This window comes from Mus pahari, chromosome 3 (genome assembly GCF_900095145.1).
Source record: "Mus pahari chromosome 3, PAHARI_EIJ_v1.1, whole genome shotgun sequence".
NCBI classification, from domain to species: Eukaryota; Metazoa; Chordata; class Mammalia; order Rodentia; family Muridae; genus Mus; species Mus pahari.
Genome location: NC_034592.1, coordinates 113,869,998 through 113,889,922, shown reverse-complemented (window position 1 = coordinate 113,889,922; position 19,925 = coordinate 113,869,998). Strand labels below are relative to the sequence as shown.

General features: G+C 44.0%; 1 protein-coding gene across 3 annotated transcripts in view; it reads left to right on the top strand.

Annotated features, from left to right (window-relative positions):
- C3H20orf194 (chromosome 3 C20orf194 homolog) overlaps positions 1 to 19,925 on the top strand; it is a 122,705-nt gene that overhangs the window by 70,531 nt on the left and 32,249 nt on the right. For all 3 annotated transcript variants that reach the window (XM_021192496.2, XM_029536920.1, XM_029536921.1), the window contains exons 21-25: positions 9,124 to 9,227; positions 16,072 to 16,218; positions 17,512 to 17,600; positions 18,530 to 18,628; positions 18,892 to 19,009. In XM_021192496.2, the coding sequence (XP_021048155.1) occupies positions 9,124 to 9,227; positions 16,072 to 16,218; positions 17,512 to 17,600; positions 18,530 to 18,628; positions 18,892 to 19,009 (557 nt within the window). The remainder of the gene's footprint in view (positions 1 to 9,123; positions 9,228 to 16,071; positions 16,219 to 17,511; positions 17,601 to 18,529; positions 18,629 to 18,891; positions 19,010 to 19,925) is intronic.

Here is a 19,925-nt window from a genome sequence, read left to right as displayed (position 1 = left end):
AGGTGTGTGTGTGTGTGTGTGTGTGTGTGTGTGTGTGTGTTGGGGGGTAGGTAGGGAAACAGACAGACAGAGACAGATTTGCTGGGGATCTAACCCAGGGCCTCATGTGTGCTAGGTAAATACCGAGGTATAAGCCCAGCTCCACAAAGAACATTCTCATGTGAGTCCTGTTCATTCCCTGCTGAATATAGCAGTTCTGGACTTTGAACTCTGACTTCACAAATTCCTCGGCCTCCACAAAGCAAATCCTCGTTCTGGATGATTGTTCTTACTGAAAGTATTTTAGCTGGTGGCACATTCCTGTCCCTGTCTTAGATCTGCTTTAGCTTCTCCATTGAGGAAGCAGACCGAGCACGCGCAGCTCCGATCTTAGCCCGTGATGTTCTGCCCTTCCTTTCTGTTCTCCGGGTCTGTTGGTGCAGACCTGGAAAATCATGTAGTATGACTGTAGTACTAACCTTGAAGTGAGATCACATCCGGAGAGGGGGTATGGTATGGGGTATTTGGGTGCAAGAGGGAGTCTTGTGTCTCCCAGGGTGGCCTCAAGCTGGAGATCCACCTACTCTGCCTCCCATGTGTTTGCATCTTCTCGGCAAAGGGCTCATTAGAAAACTGATTTTGCATTATTGTATTATCCAACAAAATTTAATATATCCAGTCTCTGTGTAATAATGAAGAGTACAGCTAGAAATGTTTGTGTCCTTATTAGTCACATTGTTTATGTTCTGCACAATTCCAGTTCTTCTGTATGCTATGCAAACACTCTACCCCTGAGCCACTCCCCAACCCAGTCATGTCATTTTAAGATCTTAAACTTCAGCAGGGTATTGTGGCACAATTTGTAATCCAGCTCTCTTGTTCTCCCAACACTTGGAAAATTGAGGTAAATGGATCACCATTTCAAGGCCAGCCTGTCCACATACTAAGTGCAAGGCAAGGCTAGATAGCAAAACCCTCTTTCAACCCTCTAGAAAACTTAGATTTCACACTACTCCAGTGTATATAGTTTGTGCTATAGAACAATTCTATAGAATCAGAAAACTTTAACTTTCCTGCTCCGTGTATTAAATAAGCATTTTACTAGTTTAGAGTTAATGTCACGGGATTAATAGAGCTTAAGATTATGCCATGTAGGATCAAGGCCTGCCCTCTTTTATTCCTCTCCTGCCCCTGTTGTGGTACTAAAGGTTGGTCCTAAAAGCCCTACACATACAGGCAATAACTCTTCCACTGAGCTATATGTTCTGCGTTGTTTTATTATTGCTAATTTTTATTTTGATATGTGGTCTTTCCAAGTTTCCCAGACTGGCCTTGAACACACTGTATAATACAGAGAGGTGTTGAACTTGAGACGCTCCTGCCTCATGAGATCTTAGGCATGTACAACCATATCTTGCTGGGGAGTCTCTTAAAAGAAAATAACACAGAATGCCTAGGGCTTTCTCAGGCTTTGGAAGGGGGGTTGCAAAGATAAAAGGCCCTGAAATGCAGATGTTGTTAGTATCTTAAAATCTGCCTATAATTAGGATATGATGAGTTTCATCCCTAAAACTATGTGTCTTGAGCTCTTTAGTGTGATTGATCAAAGCTTGATTAAAGTATTGACTGGTCAGATCCTGAGCTCTGTTGAAGGTAAACACTTGCCTGTGGCTCTCGGAGTTGGCAGAGGCATCTTGAGATCCAGACAGTGGTTCTGTCCTCAGAGTGCTCATGGCTGAGGAGAAAGAGCATTTCTCCTTGTACTGCTTCTGGTCCAGTACTTTTTCCCTTCCCTAGCCCAGTGGCTTTTACTGTCATAAGACTTCTTGCTGTTCAGCTTCCCAGTCATTCCTGTCCTTCATGTGTCCTTGGTCAGGCAGGCTGCCCAGTACCTAATCCCTAAAAACTTGCATTAGCCTCGGACCATTATCCTTAAACATTTTCTGTTTTTAACTTAACCCAAATAAAATCACAGCATGTGTGTTTTCTTTTGCACCCAACACTAAGTCAGAAATTTTTTTCTGCTTTGATCTTTGAAAGTAGTATGTGATAAGAGACCAATTTACAGTATAGAGGTGTAAGTGCCTGTCCCAGCAACAATATTTGACAAAAATTCTTTGCCCATTGCTCTGCAAATGCCAGTGGTTCTCAGAAGTTCAGTCTAGGCAAACCTTCTACCACTGAGCTAAATCCCCAACCCCTAAATCAAGTCTTGTTCTATGGCACCTCTGTTCTGTTCCATTATTCAATTCTTCCTTGAGAAGATACCATATTGTCTCAAGTTAGATTTCTAATACATTTTAGACTAGGTAACTGTGGTGGTTTGAATATGCTTGGCCCAGGGAGTGGTACTTTTTGGAAGTGTGGCCTTGTCAGAGTAGGTGTGGCCTTTTTGGAGTAGGTGTGACACTGTGGGTGTGGGCTGTAAGACCCTTATCCTAGCTGCCTGGAAGCCAGTATTCTGCTAGCTACCATATTCAGATGAAGATGTAGAACTCTCAGATCCTCCTGCACCATGTCTGCCTTGATACTGCCATGCTCCTACCTTGATGATAATGGACTGAACCTCTGAACCTGTAAGCCAGCCCCAACTAAATGTTGTCCTTATAAGAATTACCTTAGTCATAGTGTTTGTTCACAACCGTAAAATCCTAAGACATTGACTTAAGTCGGGCAGTAGTGGCGCATGCTTTAATCCCAGCACTTGGGAGGCAGAGGCAGGCGGATTTCTGAGTTTGAGGCCAACCTGGTCTACAGAGTGAGTACCAGGACTACACAGAGAAACCCTGTCTCAAAAAGCCAAAATAATTAGTAATCATAATCATAATCATAATAATACATTTTTAAAAATTTAAAAAAAGATACAATTCACAGACCACATGAAGCTAANTGGGAGGCAGAGGCAGGCGGATTTCTGAGTTTGAGGCCAACCTGGTCTACAGAGTGAGTACCAGGACTACACAGAGAAACCCTGTCTCAAAAAAAAAAAAAAAAAAAAAAAAAAAAAGACAGTGACTCAAATAATAAATCTCTTAGGCAATTCTAGAGTCTAGGAAGTCCAAAATTAAAAGTACTACAAGGTAGGTTTTGTTTTGAGACTGCTAGCCTTTGTTTATAGAGGCTATAACAGCTCTTCTGTACACAGAGGTATACAGGAAGGGTAAGCTCTTTGGATTTCATTCTCCTAGAGTATTGTTTGGTTTGGGTTTTGTTTTGATATTGATTGATTAATTGATTGATTGGTTTGTTTGGATTGGTTGGTTGGTTGGTTGGTTGATGGTGACAGCATCTCACAGTATAGCCCTGACCAACCAGAATCGTACTCTATAGACCACACTGGCCTCAAACTCACAGAGATCTGTCTCCCAGGGTTATGATTATGCTTTCTAATTAATTTGTCTTTAATTATGTCTGAATGTCCCAATCTCTTGATCTGTTTTCAAGATTTTTTCCTGATTTCTTGTCATCCTCTTGATTCATTCTATAGGTAAAACTCTCCATAGAGCTAGCCTTTCGTTTGAATTACTGAATTTTTCATTTTTAATTTGATTGTTTTTTGATATTTTTATTGAATTCCATGTTCATATACTATGTTGATTTTATTTATTCATTCAGCTGCTATTTGTGTTTTTTAGAATTTGTCCAGTAGTTTATTTATATTCTCTTTGATTTCTTTTTCTTTTTTTAAAATTTATTTATTTTATTTATATGAGTATACTGCAGCTCTCTTCAGACACGCCAGAAGAGAGCATTGGATCCTATTGCAGATGGTTGTGAGCCACCCTGTGGTTGCTGGGAATTGAACTCAGGACCTCTGGAAGAGCAGTTTGAATGTTTTTTTTCTTAGCATTTTATGTTGCATAGTGTCTATCTCATTGATTTTTGAGGCAGGGTCTCTCCCTGTGGCACAGGCTTCAGACTAGAAGGCATTGTGCAGCAGTGCTAGCCTTGCATGGAGCGTGATCTCACTGCAGCCTCCTGAGTGCTTGGGCTGTAGGCATGTGTCATGCCCAGCTTGTATCCTATCTTGTCAGGATACCTGTGTCTGTCCATTTTTTCATATTGTGTATTGTTCTAGAACCCCATGAATCAGAATCTGAGGAAGCTTAAGTGCCAAAAATAGAGTGGGATGGTCCTTGCATAGACCATCTGTACTGTGAGCCGGCCTCTGTACTGCAGGCTCCAGGTAATTTAATCCTGTGTGGACACTATGTAAATGACTGTTAGCTTGAAATGGTTAGAGGAATGACCAGAAAGATTGTGTGTGTGTGTGTGTGTGTGTGTGTGTGTGTGTGTGTGTGTGTGTGTGTGGAGCAAGAGTGACTAACCACTCAGCATCTCTCCTTGAGCAGCAGCACACACAGTCTTTGTTCTGGAAACTGTCCTCCCCTGAACCTCTTTGTGGACCCTGAGATTCGTGCTGACATGTGCTTTGCACGATGCCACTAACCTTATCTGTTGTTTATTTCTGTATTTTTTCATCTGTAAAAGTTCATTTTTAATCTTTTAAAACTTATTCTTTATATACCAAGCTAATGTAGTTCTCCCAGGTTCTTGAACATCTAGAATATGGTTATAATCATTGACTTGATCAGGCCCTGCCACCGAGGTGTTGTGGTTGTGTCTTTGTTTTGTTTGTTTGGGGATTCTATTTTGTTTTGGTTTTTGAGACCAGGCGGGCCTAGAACTCACAGAGATCCCCTGCCTCTGCTTCCCGATGCTAGAATTAAAGGTGTGTCCAGCACACCAGATGTCTGACTTTACTCTGAAGCTTTGTTCATTAGACAGGAATTTTGCATTAGCTGTGCTGGAATCCTCAGTACTCACTGTTCCTGTTGAATAATGACATTTTCTTCTATGGCTGGTGGAAATTCTAGGGTAGAATTTCCAATGTAAGGGATCTTTTTGAATGCTCGTTTTACATATGAATATCTAGTTTTTACAGCACCATTTGTTGAAAAGACTTTCCTTTCTCCTTTGACTTGTCTTTGTTGAAAATGCGTTTATTTAATTACCTTTGTTAAAAATCAACTGACCAAGTGTATGTAGGTTTATTGTTACCTGTAGGGCTCAGTGAATGGTTGCTTCTTGCTCCTTCCTTCTCCTAGGGTGACGACAGTGTTTTGTTGCTGCTGTTACTGCTGTTGTTGTTCCCCTCTCCCCTCTCCCCTCTCCCCTTTCACTCTTCCTCTCCCCTCTCTCTCCCTCCCTCCCTTCCTTCCTTTCTTTTGGGATAGTTTCAACATTGAAGAGCAGAGGTGCAGTTCACATGCATGGGACAAAAAACTCTGGAGACTAAGTTATTTTTACCTCTATAACAGGATAGTCTGGGCAGTAAAGGTCTGCCGTCACTCTGCACCTGTTCATTTCTCTTATGTCCACAGGAGACTGGTGACAGGTACTTTTAAAAAAAGAAAGTTGGGCTATAGAGATGGCCCAGCAGTTAAGAGCACTGGCTGACCTTGTGGCAGTCTTTCTGGAGTAAACACTTAGACACTGGTTAGGAGTGGCAAACAGGAGATGTCACAGCTTCCTGAAGGAAGCCAGGACAGCCCCTGAAAGGGCTTGGTTCTGGGTCCAGTTTGCATGCTCATTTTGTCCTCTAAAACCACAAGATGGGTGAGCGAGCAAGAAAGATTTTACACAAGTGTGCATGGCTGTCATCTTTTTTCATGGCTGTTGTAAGCTTTCAGCTTTTGTGGTCATCTTGTTAAGGGCAGTGACCCATTGTTCTGGCTGTTTCTCCAGGTCACTGTTCCAGGTAACATGGAGTCTTGCTTAGAAATAAGCAATGCTTTAAGTAAATCACTAAATAAATCAGCAAGTCAGAATCTCATAATTGATCTTGCCCGCCTTATTTAGTCTCACAGAGGACTTGGGCTTAATTACTAGCTCCCACATGATGACTTACAGTCATCTGAAACTCTAGTCCCAGGGCATCCAGCATGTTTGCAGAAAATAAGCTATATAGCAGCCTCTCTGATCTTCCTTCAAGGTCTCTTGCTAAGGTCTCCTCAAGGTCCTCTGGCTTCCATAGCCATTGCGCACATGTGGTGCATACACATATATACAGGTAAACACTCATACACATAAAAGAAAAATAAAAGAAAAAATGTAAAAGAATGTTTGCAGGAACTAGAGCATTAACCCACCCACAATGATAGTCAATAGCTGTCTATAATTTCAGTTATATTTGATTCTCTTCTGATGTCTGTGGGCACTAGGTATACATGGGGTATATATGCATACATGCAGGCAAACATTTATACACATAAAATAAATACATCTAAAAAAAAAAAGAAAGAAGAAGAAAAGGTTAGGTATTTGTAAAGTAACTGTGGGCATTGCATCTTTTTGATCCCTAGATGAGCAATATGATCTCTTTAGGGTGCTTCTGCCAAACCTGGAGAACTCACCAATGTGTTAGATTCTAAAGAATAATCTCAGGGTGGCACAAAGAACCGTGCAAAGAAAGCAAAAGTAAGCTGGCAAGGCAGTTTCTTTTTGTAAAAAAGGGTGTGTGGACCAGAATCCAGACTGGGCTAGGAAGTGAATGAAACACTAGAAGGAAGGAGGAGGTGACTACTCCAACGGAAGCGACTAAAACAGGGAGACTTTATAGTGATGTAAAGGAGAAAGCGGGCAGAGTCCAAGCTGAACATGGTGGGCAGACTAAACCAACTGTGAGAAGAGCTAGGGGAGGGACAGCAAGAGAGACGTTCCCAACCAAAAGAGGCAACCCAGGCTCCAAAACGTCTGAGTTCTGTAGGGATCAGGCCAGGGAAGGGAAGGAGAATTTCAGGGTAGGGGAGGGGCCCGGGGTTTGGGAAAGAGCCACGGACTGAGCTTGTCCTGGGTTTGAGATCTCACAGGGCACACTTTGGTTTTTATTCTAACACAGGTGATCACAGTATCTGTTCTGATTGGCATGGGTCTAACCTCACAGTCTTTCAAGATTGGCTAATTTTAAAACAATAAACACAAAAGAAACGATAGGGAGGGGGCAGGAGTCAAGCTCTGGGAATACGGAAGGATCTCTGTGCAAAAAAAGGTTTTACCAGGTGGGGAAGACTAAAAGATTTACATGCAGGTCTACAAGGTCAGGGAGGTACAAAAAACAAATCGCACAAATGGAGCAGACATTCCTTTGACGACACCCAATAAAGGAATGTGAATCTTGCTTCTCCACATCAGCTGACAATATGTATGCTTGTTGGTGGTGGTGTGGGGGTTTTGTTTTGAGGGATTGTTTTATTTTTGTTTACTCTTTGAGATTTTTAGGGACAGGGTCTTTTCTGTGTAGCCCAGGCTAGCCCAACTCCTGGCAGTGGACCTCCTGCAGCAGCTTCCACAATCACAAGCAAGCACTGAGCAGTCATTCCTGCTCTTCTCCCATTCTTAAGCAAAAGCTGTGTCTGTGCTTCATTGCTGTTTGAGGCTCTGGAAGGTTATATGAGCTTCCCCAGACCAGAAGGATCAGCCTGCAGGTTGTGTAAGTGCACCTGATCGTGGTGTCTATTTACCATTACTGCAGTTATTGGATGAAACCCAATGAGGGGGCGGGGCGTCTTCAGAAAAACAGCTCTTAATTATGCTGAGCATATCATTAGGAGTCTTGGGGGTGAGCAGTAAACAGCAGTTCTGAGGTTGGCTAATTTTTAGAGTCATTGAAAGGGAAAGGAAAGAAAGAGGGAAGACCTTGGACATTTAGGGGACTTAAGTTCTGAGAACCAGCAGCCTCTGTCTAACTAAACAAACATGTTACCACTGACAGGATTAAGCCTGTAGCATGAAGGTCTTACCAGGGGAGATAAAAAGGTTTGAATTTCTTTCCATACGCAAAGGTTTTACAGTGTCTAATAGAAAGCGTCAACTTTTTTTTAAATGTTTCTTACAGTCTCCTATGTAATTTGACTTTTAATTTATTGGTTGTTTAGACAACCAATAAAGGTAGGAGGAAGGGACCGCAGCTTGGGAGATGTAGCAAGGTCTCTGTAAGCATTTTTGCAGAGAATAAACTATGTAGCAGCCTCTCTGACCTTCCTTCAAGGTCTCTTGCTAAACAGGGAGTGGGTCGCAAGAGCAGTGTGGTCAGGTTCATGTCTGTTCAAGGCCATTGTTTAGCCTACATGGGTGTATGGCTGTTTTCTGGTTGTCTTCCCCCACCCCACCCTGAGTCTCAGAGACACACACAACAAGTTCCCACACAAGATAGGCTAGGCCATCTACCCACACATACCAGTTAAATAGACAAGCAGAGAATAGAGATGGATCCCATTAGAAAAAGGTCAAATCACCCATCGTGGAGTACAGTAATACTACGTCTGTCTTCCAGGTTCTGTGCAGGGTAGAGTTTCGGTTTTCTGTTTCATTGGTTTTGTTTTAGAGAGATGGTGTGTGTGTGTGTGTGTGTGTGTGTGTGTGTGTGTGTGCACGCGCACGCACATGCTGGTTTTTAGACTTTAGTTGTTTTTTTCATTTCTAATATGGTACTAGCTAGCCTTGGTTTACTGTATAGCCAAAGATGATGTTGAACTCCCTAATTCTCCTGCTCTCACTTTCCAAGTCCTAGGATTATAAGTGTGGACTACTGCCACACTCAATTTTCTATCTGAAGGTTTTGGTTTGAATAGTGGGCAAGAAGCCAGGCTTGGTGGCACACACCTTTAATCTCAGCACTTGAAAGACAGAGGCAAGTGGATCTCTGAGTTTGGGGCCAACCTGGTCTACACAGAGAGTTCCAGGACAGCCGGGCTACATAGCGAAACCTTATCTTGAAAATCATAAGTAAATAAGTAAGTAAATAAAGAAGGCAAGTAGGGGCAGGAGAATGCTTGAGTAAAGAGCCCTGGCCAAGGTGCTGTCCCACTCATTGTGAACTGCATCATTGTCTCAGCTCTGTTCTGTCCTGCCTGTTGGATAAGTTCTCAGAGGTGTGTGAAATCTGCTTTCAGAACCGCAGTCTTTCCCTTCCTCAGCATGTGATTCCTTGGGAGATTTTAATTCTTTGGGATATATTATTTGAATACCAAAGGAAGGAACATAAATGTCTTTAGACTGTTTTCTTCTCCTTCCAGGAAGGACACATCATTCTAGTGCCCGAGGGGTAGCTCTACAGCTCTGACCAGCTTCTTCTTCTTGTAGGGAGTGTGTATTTCTTCTCTGGTGGCCTTCTTTTTTCTCACCGTCATCATGGAAGTATCGTCATTGCCAAGGAGCACGTGGATGCCGTGTCCTTCTATGATGGGGTATGTGGCCGCTCAGCCCTGGCCTGGGTGCTCTGAGATGCATCCCGTTTCCCTTTCCCATTACCGTGTGGCAATGCCAGGAACCCAGTAGCCATTGGAGCAAGCCAGCCAGGAGAATGAGCCTGTGTACTCCCAGAACACTTCCATGCTTAACCAGAAAGGCCTTCTGGTCGGAAGAGTCAGCCCAGCCCCATGGCAAATTCTTTGATCCCAAAGACATGTAGGAAATAGCTGAAAAAGACCTCCAGTGGTTCCTCACACAGACCCAAGGCTCACACCTTCAGAGCTGGAAGGTTCATCCTGTGGAATTGATGGTGCTCTAACATATCCCTTAGCCACAAGAAAGAAGTCTATATACAACAGAGATGTAAAAATTGCTCACTTTCTCCGTGACAGTTTAACATCGAGTTTAACCTCTCTCTCCACAGATGTGCCCCCTAAGAACATGTACACCGGCATTACTCATCCCCTTAGGGAGAAGGTGGTAGATCCAGGTTTTCTCCATTCTGTACTCACTGGCCAGAACAAAAGTGGTCTCTCTCAGTGCGGTAGTGGAGTTCAGGGGTGGGCCTTCTACCTGGTCTGGTCTCAGCCTCAACTAAACAACATGGAGTAAAGTGGTTTGACTGGATGGCTCAACAGAAAAATTCATGATCAAGTCTTTCTTCAGCAAAAACCTGCTAGAAACTTGGAAGCATCAGCTAGGCAGATTGGATGAAGTTATTAGATAAGAGCTTTGTTCATTTTTTGTTTGTTTTGACAGGATTTTCTGTGTAGCTCTGGCTGTCCTAGAACTCACGATGTAGACCAGGTTGGCCTTGAACTCAGAGATTCACCTTCCTTTGCCTCTTGAATGCTGGGATTAAAGGCATGAGCCACCACCTGGTTTGTTTCCTTGTTTTGTTTTAACTTGTCTGTATATGTGTATGATGTACATGAGTGTAGTTTCCTGCAAAAGCAGAAGAGGCCATTGAATCCAGAGCGCTGTAATTACAGGAGTTATAAACTGCCTAACGTTGAGTGCTGGAACTTGCACTCAGGTTCTCTGGAAGCACAGCAAGCACTCTTACATCACTTAGCCATCTTTCCATTAAAGGGGTTTTAATAGTTTTTATAAATAGTCTTCAGACATCAGCTAGGTACACACTTTTGATCCCAGCACTTGGGAGGGAGAGGCAAATGGATGAGTTTGAGGCTAGCCTGGTCTACAGAGTGATGAACAGAGTGATGTCCAGGGCTACACAGAGAAACCCTGTCTCAAAAACAAAACAACAGCAACAACAAAAACAAAACCATTATCATCATCATGATCTTCTTCTTCATGATCATCTTCTTCCTCCTCCTTTCATCAAGAAAGTATAAGTCATTTAAAAAACAGTGCTAAGGAGTCTAGAGAGATGGCTCAGTGGTTAAGAGCACTAATTGCTTTTCCTAAGGTTCTGAGTTCAATTCAGCAACCACATGGTGGCTCACAACCATCTGCTATGTGATCTGGTGCCCTCTTCTGGTGTGTCAGAAGATAAGACAACTACAGTGTACTCATATGCATAAAATAAATAAATAAATCTTTTTAAAAAAAAAAAAGGACTTGTTGCTCCAACGAAGAATCCAGGTTCAGTTCCCAGCACCCACATGGCAACTCACAACCATCAATAATTCTAGTTCCAGGATCTTTTTTTTTTTTAAGTTGTTTATTTTTTAAAGATTTTTTTTTAAAGAGCCACCATGTGGTTGCTGGGAACTCAGAACCTTTGGAAGAGCAGTCAGTGCTCTTAACCACTGAGCCATCTCACCAGCCCATTCCAGGGGATCTTATGTCCTCTTCTGACTTTCATGGATATCAGGCACACGTGTGGTCCATATATGCAGGCAAAACATTCATTGTAAATTCATATTGTATTTTTATCTCCATCTAGCTTCCAAATGAATGAAATTCATAGTATGATGTATTTATTAGGCTCTGCACAATTACTGGGAGATTACCCCTAATCTCATTCTCTAACAATTGGCCAGCTTCCCAAGTGTGCTCCCCAAATGCTTGCTGTTTGAAATTTTCTAGGTTACCTCTGCTCCAGCAGTCTTGTGCTCTGGGGAGGCATTTCACTCTGACACCTGCTTCTGGTCCATCATGACTAATTGAGACCTCCTGTTCTCGCTGTCTTCTCCTCCTCTGTGCTCCCCTCTCCTCTTTCTCCTCCTTTTTCTCCTATGTGTGACCCCCAGCCAGATAACTGAAAACCAGTCTAACCCTATTCCTTCTAGTAATTGACTTTAGCCATTTTTATTTAACCAATAGTTTTAAGTTGGGGTGCAAGGTTTGCACAAGTGATGGTGTATGTAAAAATTCACTTGTCTTGGGGCCCCAGATCTTGGAGCACAGAATTTAATTTAGCATTTGAATACATAGCAGCACCAAATCAACCCCCAGCTGTAGGCTTAGATTTTTCAAAACCTACTTTTAATAAGGATTCTTAAACCTCCCTTCTAGCCCACCACCCACCAGAGGTAGTGGAAAGGAAAGGTTAACAGAGCAAAGGAGGGTGTGGACCTGTTTACACAGAGTTCTTTGGAGCAAATCCAATCTGTGTTGTCAAGATATCAGCAGTTCATTTTACCTGAGTCAGCAGGGAGCGACAGCTCAATCCACTCACAAGCACCATTCACAAATCAGCTATGTCAGGTCAACCTAGAAGAAACTGCAAGGCTCTGCCAATCCGCCTTAATCTGCGGAAGTGGCAAGAAGTTTCCAGAACACCACCAGAAGTTTTTTTGGTGTGTTTCTCTCAATGAAGTCACAACAAATGATGACCAACAAAGAATGGAAAGGTGAACAAATACCACCCAGCATTGTCAGTGAAGACCAGTGTTAGCAAAGCCCAACAATGACCAGTAAAGAATGGCAAGGTGTACCAGTGCCATCCAGCATCATCCACTGTCTGTTGGGTTATACTTATATCCTCTTTAAACATCACATGTCCCTCAAGCATCTGCTCTAGCAGAACATCACAAGCCCTTTCACCAGGCTGCTTCCAGAAAAACACCACATGTCTGTTCTCAGAAAAACATCCTCCCACATGTCTGCTTCAGCAAAAACATCCTCTCATAAGACAGTTTCCAGAAATTTCCACTTCACCCAACAATTCATAAAGTAAATTAAATCTTTAAAACAAAATGAAAAAACAGTGTTGGAATAGCAAGGTTAGCTAACTTGTGGGAAGTAGTTTTTTGGTTTGGTTTGGTTTGGTTTTTTGAGACAGGGTCTCTCTATATAGTGCTGGCTGTCCTGGAACTCACTATGTAGATCAGGCTTGGCCTTGAACTGGAAGAGATCCACCTACCTCTGCCTCCCTAGTGCTGGGATTAAAGGCGTGTGCCACCACTGCCCAGCTTCTGAGTTCCAGGAGAGCCAAGATTACACAGAGAAAACTTGTCTTGAAAAACAAAAAGTTAACTGATTGATTGATTGATTAATGATTTTCAAAAAAATTAGCCAGAAATGGTGTCACAGGCCTTTGATCCCAGCACTTAGGAGGCAGAGGTAGGTGGATTTCTTTAGTTTGAGGCCAGCCTGGTCTATGGAGGGAGTTTCAGGACAGCCAGGAATACATAGAGAAACGTTGTCACAAAACAACAACAAAATTCAAAGTAGGGTCTAAAGAGATGGCTCAGTGGTTAAAAGTACTTGCTGCTCTTCTGTAGAATCAAGTACCCATGTTGAGCTGCTCACTATGACCATTAACTCCAAAAGGATTCCACCTGTGCTCTGGCCTCTCCTACTACCTGCATTCACATGCAGACATGTACACATATACAATTGAATAAATCCTTTTAATCAAAATAAATGTCGAAGCCGGGCGGTGGTGGCGCACACCTTTAATCCCAGCACTTAGGAGGCAGAGGCAGGCAGATCGCTGAGTTCGAGGCCAGCCTGGTCTACAAAGTGAGTTCCAGGACAGCCAAGGCTACACAGAGAAACCCTGTCTCAAAAAACCAAAAAATAAATTAAACAAACAAATAAATAAATAAATGTCGAATAGATTTAAGTAATTTTAACTTTTAATTTTTCTTTAACTTACTACTGGTAAGGAGGAGGTACTCACACCACACGGTACACACATGGAGATCTGAGAGCAGTGTTCAGGAGTAAATTAAGCTTACGAAATATTTCAAAGCCCTAGTGACCAAGCCTGCTCAGTCAGTCAACAGGTTCTCCAGCTCCGGAATGAGGATTAAAAAGAAAAAAGACAGACAACATTGTAGTGTGACCCCCAGTCAATTCTGAAACTGAAGGCAAATTTAATTTTTCCAATCCACTTTTTATACCATTTTAATTATATGCAGGTATTTTGGGCGAGCAGTACAATAAGAAACTAACAAAGCAGAAAGCAAAGACCCGTGATTACTCCCATGCCAGTTGTTTAAAAGGACTTCTCATAATGACCTAAATACTTGAGCCCACTTCCTTGTCCAAGCCCCAAATCTGAATCTTGCCTGAAGCCTAGTTCTTCTGTTGCACCCTGAGACTAAGATTCCTGCCTTATCCGACTTCCCTATTACAGCCTAAAGTTAGATTCTTGCCGAAACTTACTTCCTTATTATGCCCTAATGTCAGATTTCTGCCTGCACTTACTTCCTTGTCATGGCCAATGTCAGATTCCTGTCTGAGCGGCACCCCAAAAGGCTCTCCACACCCTAGATGTGGTAGTGGTCCGTAACTGTAACTGTAGCACTCAGTAGCGGATGCTAGAAGATTGCATAGCCTTGAGGCCAGCCAGGTCCACATAGGAAGTTCATGCAGCCTGGGCTATAGAGAAAGACATTGTGCACTAGCTTCCTTCAGTGGTTGTAACAAATACTCTGACGAAAAGCAACTTAGCCAGTAAAGGTGGAACAGGTTACAGTTCATTTAGGAAGGGAGGTCACAGTGGTAAGAACTTGAAGCAGATAGCCCTCCATAGTCAAGAGCAAAGAATAACCTGACGAGGCGGCTGAGCAGTTAAAATTACTGGCTTCTCTTCCAGAGGGCCTGACATCTATTCCCAGCACCCCTGTGGCAGCTCATGACAATTCCCAGGGAATACAGTGTCCTCCTCTGATCTCTATTGGTAGTGTACACTCATAGTGCACAGACAGACATTCACATAGAACACTCATACATAAAATTGAAATAACAAGAGCAGAGATAAATGGATATATCCATGCTTGCTTCCTTGTTGATTAGCTTTGCCTTTCTTACACTGTTAAGGATCCCTTGCCTAGAAAGAGATGCCTCTGGTGCCCAGTGGGCTGGGCCTTACATCAGCTATCAAGACAGTCCCCACAAATAAGTTCATAGGCCAGCCTGATCTAACTTCATCCTTGCTTGGTTTGTTTGCTTGTCCGCTAGTGCTCACTTGGCTTTTTCATATGGTCTCCATTCATACACACACAGGGAATGGTTGCTACCCACATCTGGCTGGGTCTTCCCACGTCAGTTACTAATCAAGACAGTCCTCCATAAACACACCCACAGACAACTTGTTATGACAGTTCCTCAATTAAGACTCTTCCTAGGTGATTCCAGATTATGTCAAATTGACAGATGAAAAACTAACCATCACACCAGGCACAAACCTTTAATCCCAGTACGCTAGAGGCTGAGGCAGGTGGATCTCTGTGACTTCAAGGCCAGTCTCATTTACATAACTAGTTCTACGACAGTCTGGGCTATATAATAGACCCTGTTTCAAACAAACAAAAACGAAATATCATACCATGTCTTTAAAAAAATAATAATTTAAGTTCTAAAGAAGGCTAGAGATAGGCTGGAGAGATGGCTCGGTGATTAAGAGCACTGACTACTACTCTTCCAGAGGTCCTGAGTTCAGTTCCTAGCAACCACATGGTGGCTCCCAACCATCTGTAATGGGATCCAATGCACTCTTCTACTGTGTGTCTGAAGACAACTGCAGTGTACTCATATAAATAAAAAATAAATAAATCTCTAAAAGAAGGTCTAGAGATGACTCAGTGGATAAAGTACTTGCTTTACCTGAGGCCAGGCATGGTGGTGACATGGGCCTTTAGTCACAGCACTTTGTTAGTTCAAGTACTGTTGCAGGATATTGGATCATACTGTGAACCCTGGGATTGCTCTTCCTTGGAGTAAATTTAACGTGGGAAATGTGTGGAAGTCAGAGAAGAACTTGTGGGACATGATTCTCTCCTTCCACTTTGTAGATCTCCAGGGATCAAACTCAGGTTGTCAGGCTTGGCAGCAATCACTTTTACCAGCTGGGCCATCTCACAGGCTCGAATAATTGTTACAAACTGTGCCAGCTGAGCTTGATGACCTTTGCCTGTATTCCTGGCACTTGGGAGGCTGAAGCAGGAGGCTCACTGTGAGTTCCAGATCAGTCAAGGATACACAGCAAGACCCTTTTCAAAGAAATAAAGATAAATTTTAAAAGCTTTTGTGGACTGGTCGTAGTGGCGCACGCCTTTAATCCCAGCACTTGGGAGACAGAGGCAGGTGGATTTCTGAGTTAGAGGCCAGCCTGGTCTACAGAGTGAGTTTCAGGACAGCCAGGGCTACACAGAGAAACCCTTTCGGGGGGGGGGGGGAGCTTTTGTGCATCAGAGGAGATTCGAAAGAATGAACAGCAACCCACTGAAATTTCAGAAATTCAAGGTCATCCTCTGCATCCACCTGTAGGTGGGGGTGGGAAAGCATGTCTGTTTCTAAATTCATTAAACACCAACTGTGGAAATAACTGAAAAGCCGCTGGGCCTGGGCCTGCTGACACCATGGGACTGAGATCCTGTAGATGGCTCTCCCTGAAGCTCCTCCTCCTTCTCTCTCCAGGACTCCACCAGCATAGTGGCCGCCCTTCTCATAGACTTCCGAAGCTCCATACTTCCTCATCTCCCAGTTCACTTCCACGGATCAAGCAACTTCCTGATGCTTGCCCTTTTCCCCAAGTCAAAGATATATCAAGCATTTTACTCAGAGGTAACACCAGTTATTAATTAGCAAAATAGCTACCTTTCTTTTTTTTCTCGTAGCAAATTAAATGGTAAGATAGTGTCTTAGAACAAACTAATGATGATATAAAGCCAGTAGTGGATTATTCCTTTAACCCCAGCATTCGAGAGGCAGAGGCTGGTGGATCTCTTATGAGTTTGAGGCCAGCCTGGTCTCCATAGTGAATTTTAGGCCACCTAAAGCCACATGGTAAGACCCTGTCCCCCAAAAAGGTACGGGGCCTGAAGAGATGACTCAGTGGGGAAGATCACTGGCCACTCTTGCAAAGGACTGTAGTTTGATTTTCATCACCTGCTCTGTGGCTCACAACCATCTATAACTCCAGTCCAGGGGATCCAATACCCTTTTCTGGCCTCTGAGGGCAGTACACACATGTGTTATCAAACATATAGGCAGAACACCTGTACAAATAACTGTACATGTTTGGATTTGTTTTTTAGTTAGAAAGAGCAAACGGTGATATCATTAAAGTGATATTTGAAGCCAGGTGTGGTAGTGCAAACCTGTAATCCTAGGAGGCCAAGGCAGGAGGGTCAGGAGTTCAAGGCCAGCGGGCTATGTGAGACACTCTCTTAAAAGCATAAATAACAACAAAATAAGGTTAAAAACGGTGTTGATGATGTAGGAATGGAGGCATTGCAGGTGTTTTGATAATCCATTTGTTTTTTAAATGGTGAGACCAAACCGGAGTCAAAGCCAGAACAGTGGCTAGGATCGTGACTGGTAAAACTTCTCGAGGGATGTGGGACAGCTCATGAGCAGCGTCCCTTCTTCATGAGAGTCATAGAGTACAGAGGAACAAGGACAGTCACCGGAAGACTTCTCTCAGACTGTGTCTCTCCCTTCCTGCTGGGCAGTCCTGCCTGCCACCTGCTTGTGCTTGCAGTCCACTTGGGAACCTAGACGTAGCCTTTAAAGCATCCTTCAAGTGTCCTCTGTCCCTCAGGCCACCACTGCCTTCTGGTCCTGTCACCAGGGAGGAACATGCTTGTGCAGCCTGCAGTGTTCCTGACGCCGCTTCCAGGCTTCCTACTTGTAGAAGGTCACAGTTTCTGAGGACAGGAACCCAGAAAGGCATTTCTGGATCTGAAAAACACTAAACAGAATTGCTTTCCGGTGTCATTTTGAAGCAAACTTGTTTGTGATGATGTTTTTCTCTGCACAGACAGTGTCGATTTTCAGCAGTCATCAGATCCCATGTGGATTCCATATCCTGTTATTGCTTTAAAGTGTTCTTTGTTTAAATTCTGTTTTGTTTAGGTCTTCTCCCCCTGGCAACAGCAGGATAACTCAGGGCTTTCTTTAAAAGTGATCCAAGAGGATGGATTATCTGCGGAACAAAAGAGATTGTAAGTGGCTGTCCCCAGTGTTTGTGCAGAATTCCCTAAGCTTTGTGGGTGTGCTCTCTGCGGGGTGACTCAACATTATGTAACAGAGGGGTCTTGGCTTCTGAAAGGGCCTGTAGTCATGTCATTGTTGTCAGGTGGTAGGTGTGCTGAGGAACAGAGTGACAGACAGATGAAGTCCAAGCTGAGGATGCGGCTCAGTTGGGAGAGCACCTGCCTAGCATGCATAAGTGGCATGGTGGCACATTCCTATCATCCCAGTACTTGAAAGGTAGAGGCAGGAAGATCAGAAACTCAAGGTCATACTCAGCTATGTAACAAGTTGGAGGCTAGCCTAGGGTACATCATATTCACCTATGGAACCAGTTGGAGGCCAGCCTAGGGTACTGGAGACCCTGGAAAGAGTAGAGGGGGAGGAGGAAATCTAGAGATGTCGTTTTGAGATTTCTGATGCTGCGATAACACCATGACCAAGTCAGTTTACAGAAGGAGGGGTTTATTTGGGATTACAATTCCAGAGGGATGAGCATCCCCAGTGGTGGAGTTGGGCAGCAGATGGCTAGACCATCAGCTCAGAGCTCACACATTAAACTACAGACAGGAAGCAGAGAGGGCGATGACACACCTCTTCCAGCAAGACCACTTTCATTATTCTCCCCAACAGCCACCAACTGGGGACTAAGTATTCAGATGCCCAAGACTTTTAGGGGCCATCTCTTTCAAACCACTGTAACTCAGAATTAAACCTGAGACCTTGTCAAAAAAAACAAAAAACCCAAGGCCAGCCTTGAGTGGGGCAGGCCCGTTGCACTGGCACCTGGCTTTGTTTAAGTCAGTGCAGTGCGACTCTGGCTTGGAAGCCTCAGAACCAGCTGTGTACAGAGCGTTTGCTGTGGGAGGTGCGGCGCTAACCTGAGCCCTTGGTGTTCTAGGCACTCCAATGCACAGAAGCTCTTCAGTGCGCTGAGCCCTCCCGCACAGGACTGGAGCTCCCCGAAACTGCTCTCAGCCAAACTTCCTGAGCTGGACCGGTGAGTTGTGTGCATCTGGCTCGATGTTTACTGTTTCTGCTTTTGAAATGTAGGAGTCCGCAGTGTTGGTCCTTTCTGAACGCCTTTATCCTAGCTTCTTACAGACACCTAGAAAGGGTGGTCACCTGCCACATACACTTGCGTATCACAGGAAGAATCTCTCTAAGGGTTATGTTTTAGCACTCAGGCAAGACGTTACTAATATGAGTGGACATGTCAAGTGAGGCTAGTGACAGTGATGTGACAGTTGTCTGTTTTCCTAGGTTTCTCCATCATTTTGCCATTGGAAGCATTGGTCAAGAGCCTGTGATGCGAGCCCATCTTGTAGATCTGCTGCAGCAGGCTGAGACGAGCCCCGCTCACGAAGCAGAGAGTGACAAGGTGAGGAGCTGACCAAGTGTGTACTGATTTACACTGGATACGCTGCAGGCCTGTGTCAGTCACCAGGGCACAGGGGAGTCCTTCCATAAGTCTGTCCCTTCCTGGAATACTGATAATGAGATACAGGAAACCTGCTTTGTACACTATACTGACTGTCAGGCCGGGCCCCATAATAGGCCCCTACCCTGACATCTTACCATACCCTCTTTGCTTCTCCAGGTCTTGTAAATGTTCACTGTGTGTTCTCAGGCTGTCAGTTCTTTTTTTTTTTTTTTTTTTTTTTTTTTTTTTTTAGTTTTATTTATTTATTATATGTAAATACACTGTAGCTGTCTTCAGACACTCCAGAAAAGGGAGTCAGATCTCGTTAGAGATGGTTGTGAGCCACCATGTGGTTGTTGGGATTTGAACTCTGCACCTTTGGAAGAGCAGTCGGGTGCTCTTACCTGCTGAGCCATCTCACCAGCCCAGGCTGTCAGTTCTTTGTGGTTGTGACAGTGACTTAACCTACTAGTGGATGACACCATGTGTTAAGAAAGGGAAGACTCGCCGGGCGTGGTGGCGCATGCCTTTAATCCCAGCACTTGGGAGGCAGAGGCAGGCAGATTTCTGAGTGTAGTCCTGGCTGTCCTGGAACTCACTCTGTAGACCAGGCTGGCCCCAAACTCAGAAATCCGCCTGCCTCTGCCTCCCCAGTGCTAGGATTAAAGACGTGCGCCACCACTGTCCAGTTTGGACTGGGCTTTAAATAAAAGTACCTGGCTGGGTGACTCTTAAGAAGCCTACACCCAGCCATCATTGGGAAGAGAGGCCCCTTGGTCTTGCCAACTTTATATGCCCCAGTATAGGGGAACGCCAGGGCCAAGAAGTGGGAGTGGGTGGGTAGGGGAGCAGGGCAAAGGGGGGGATAGGGGAT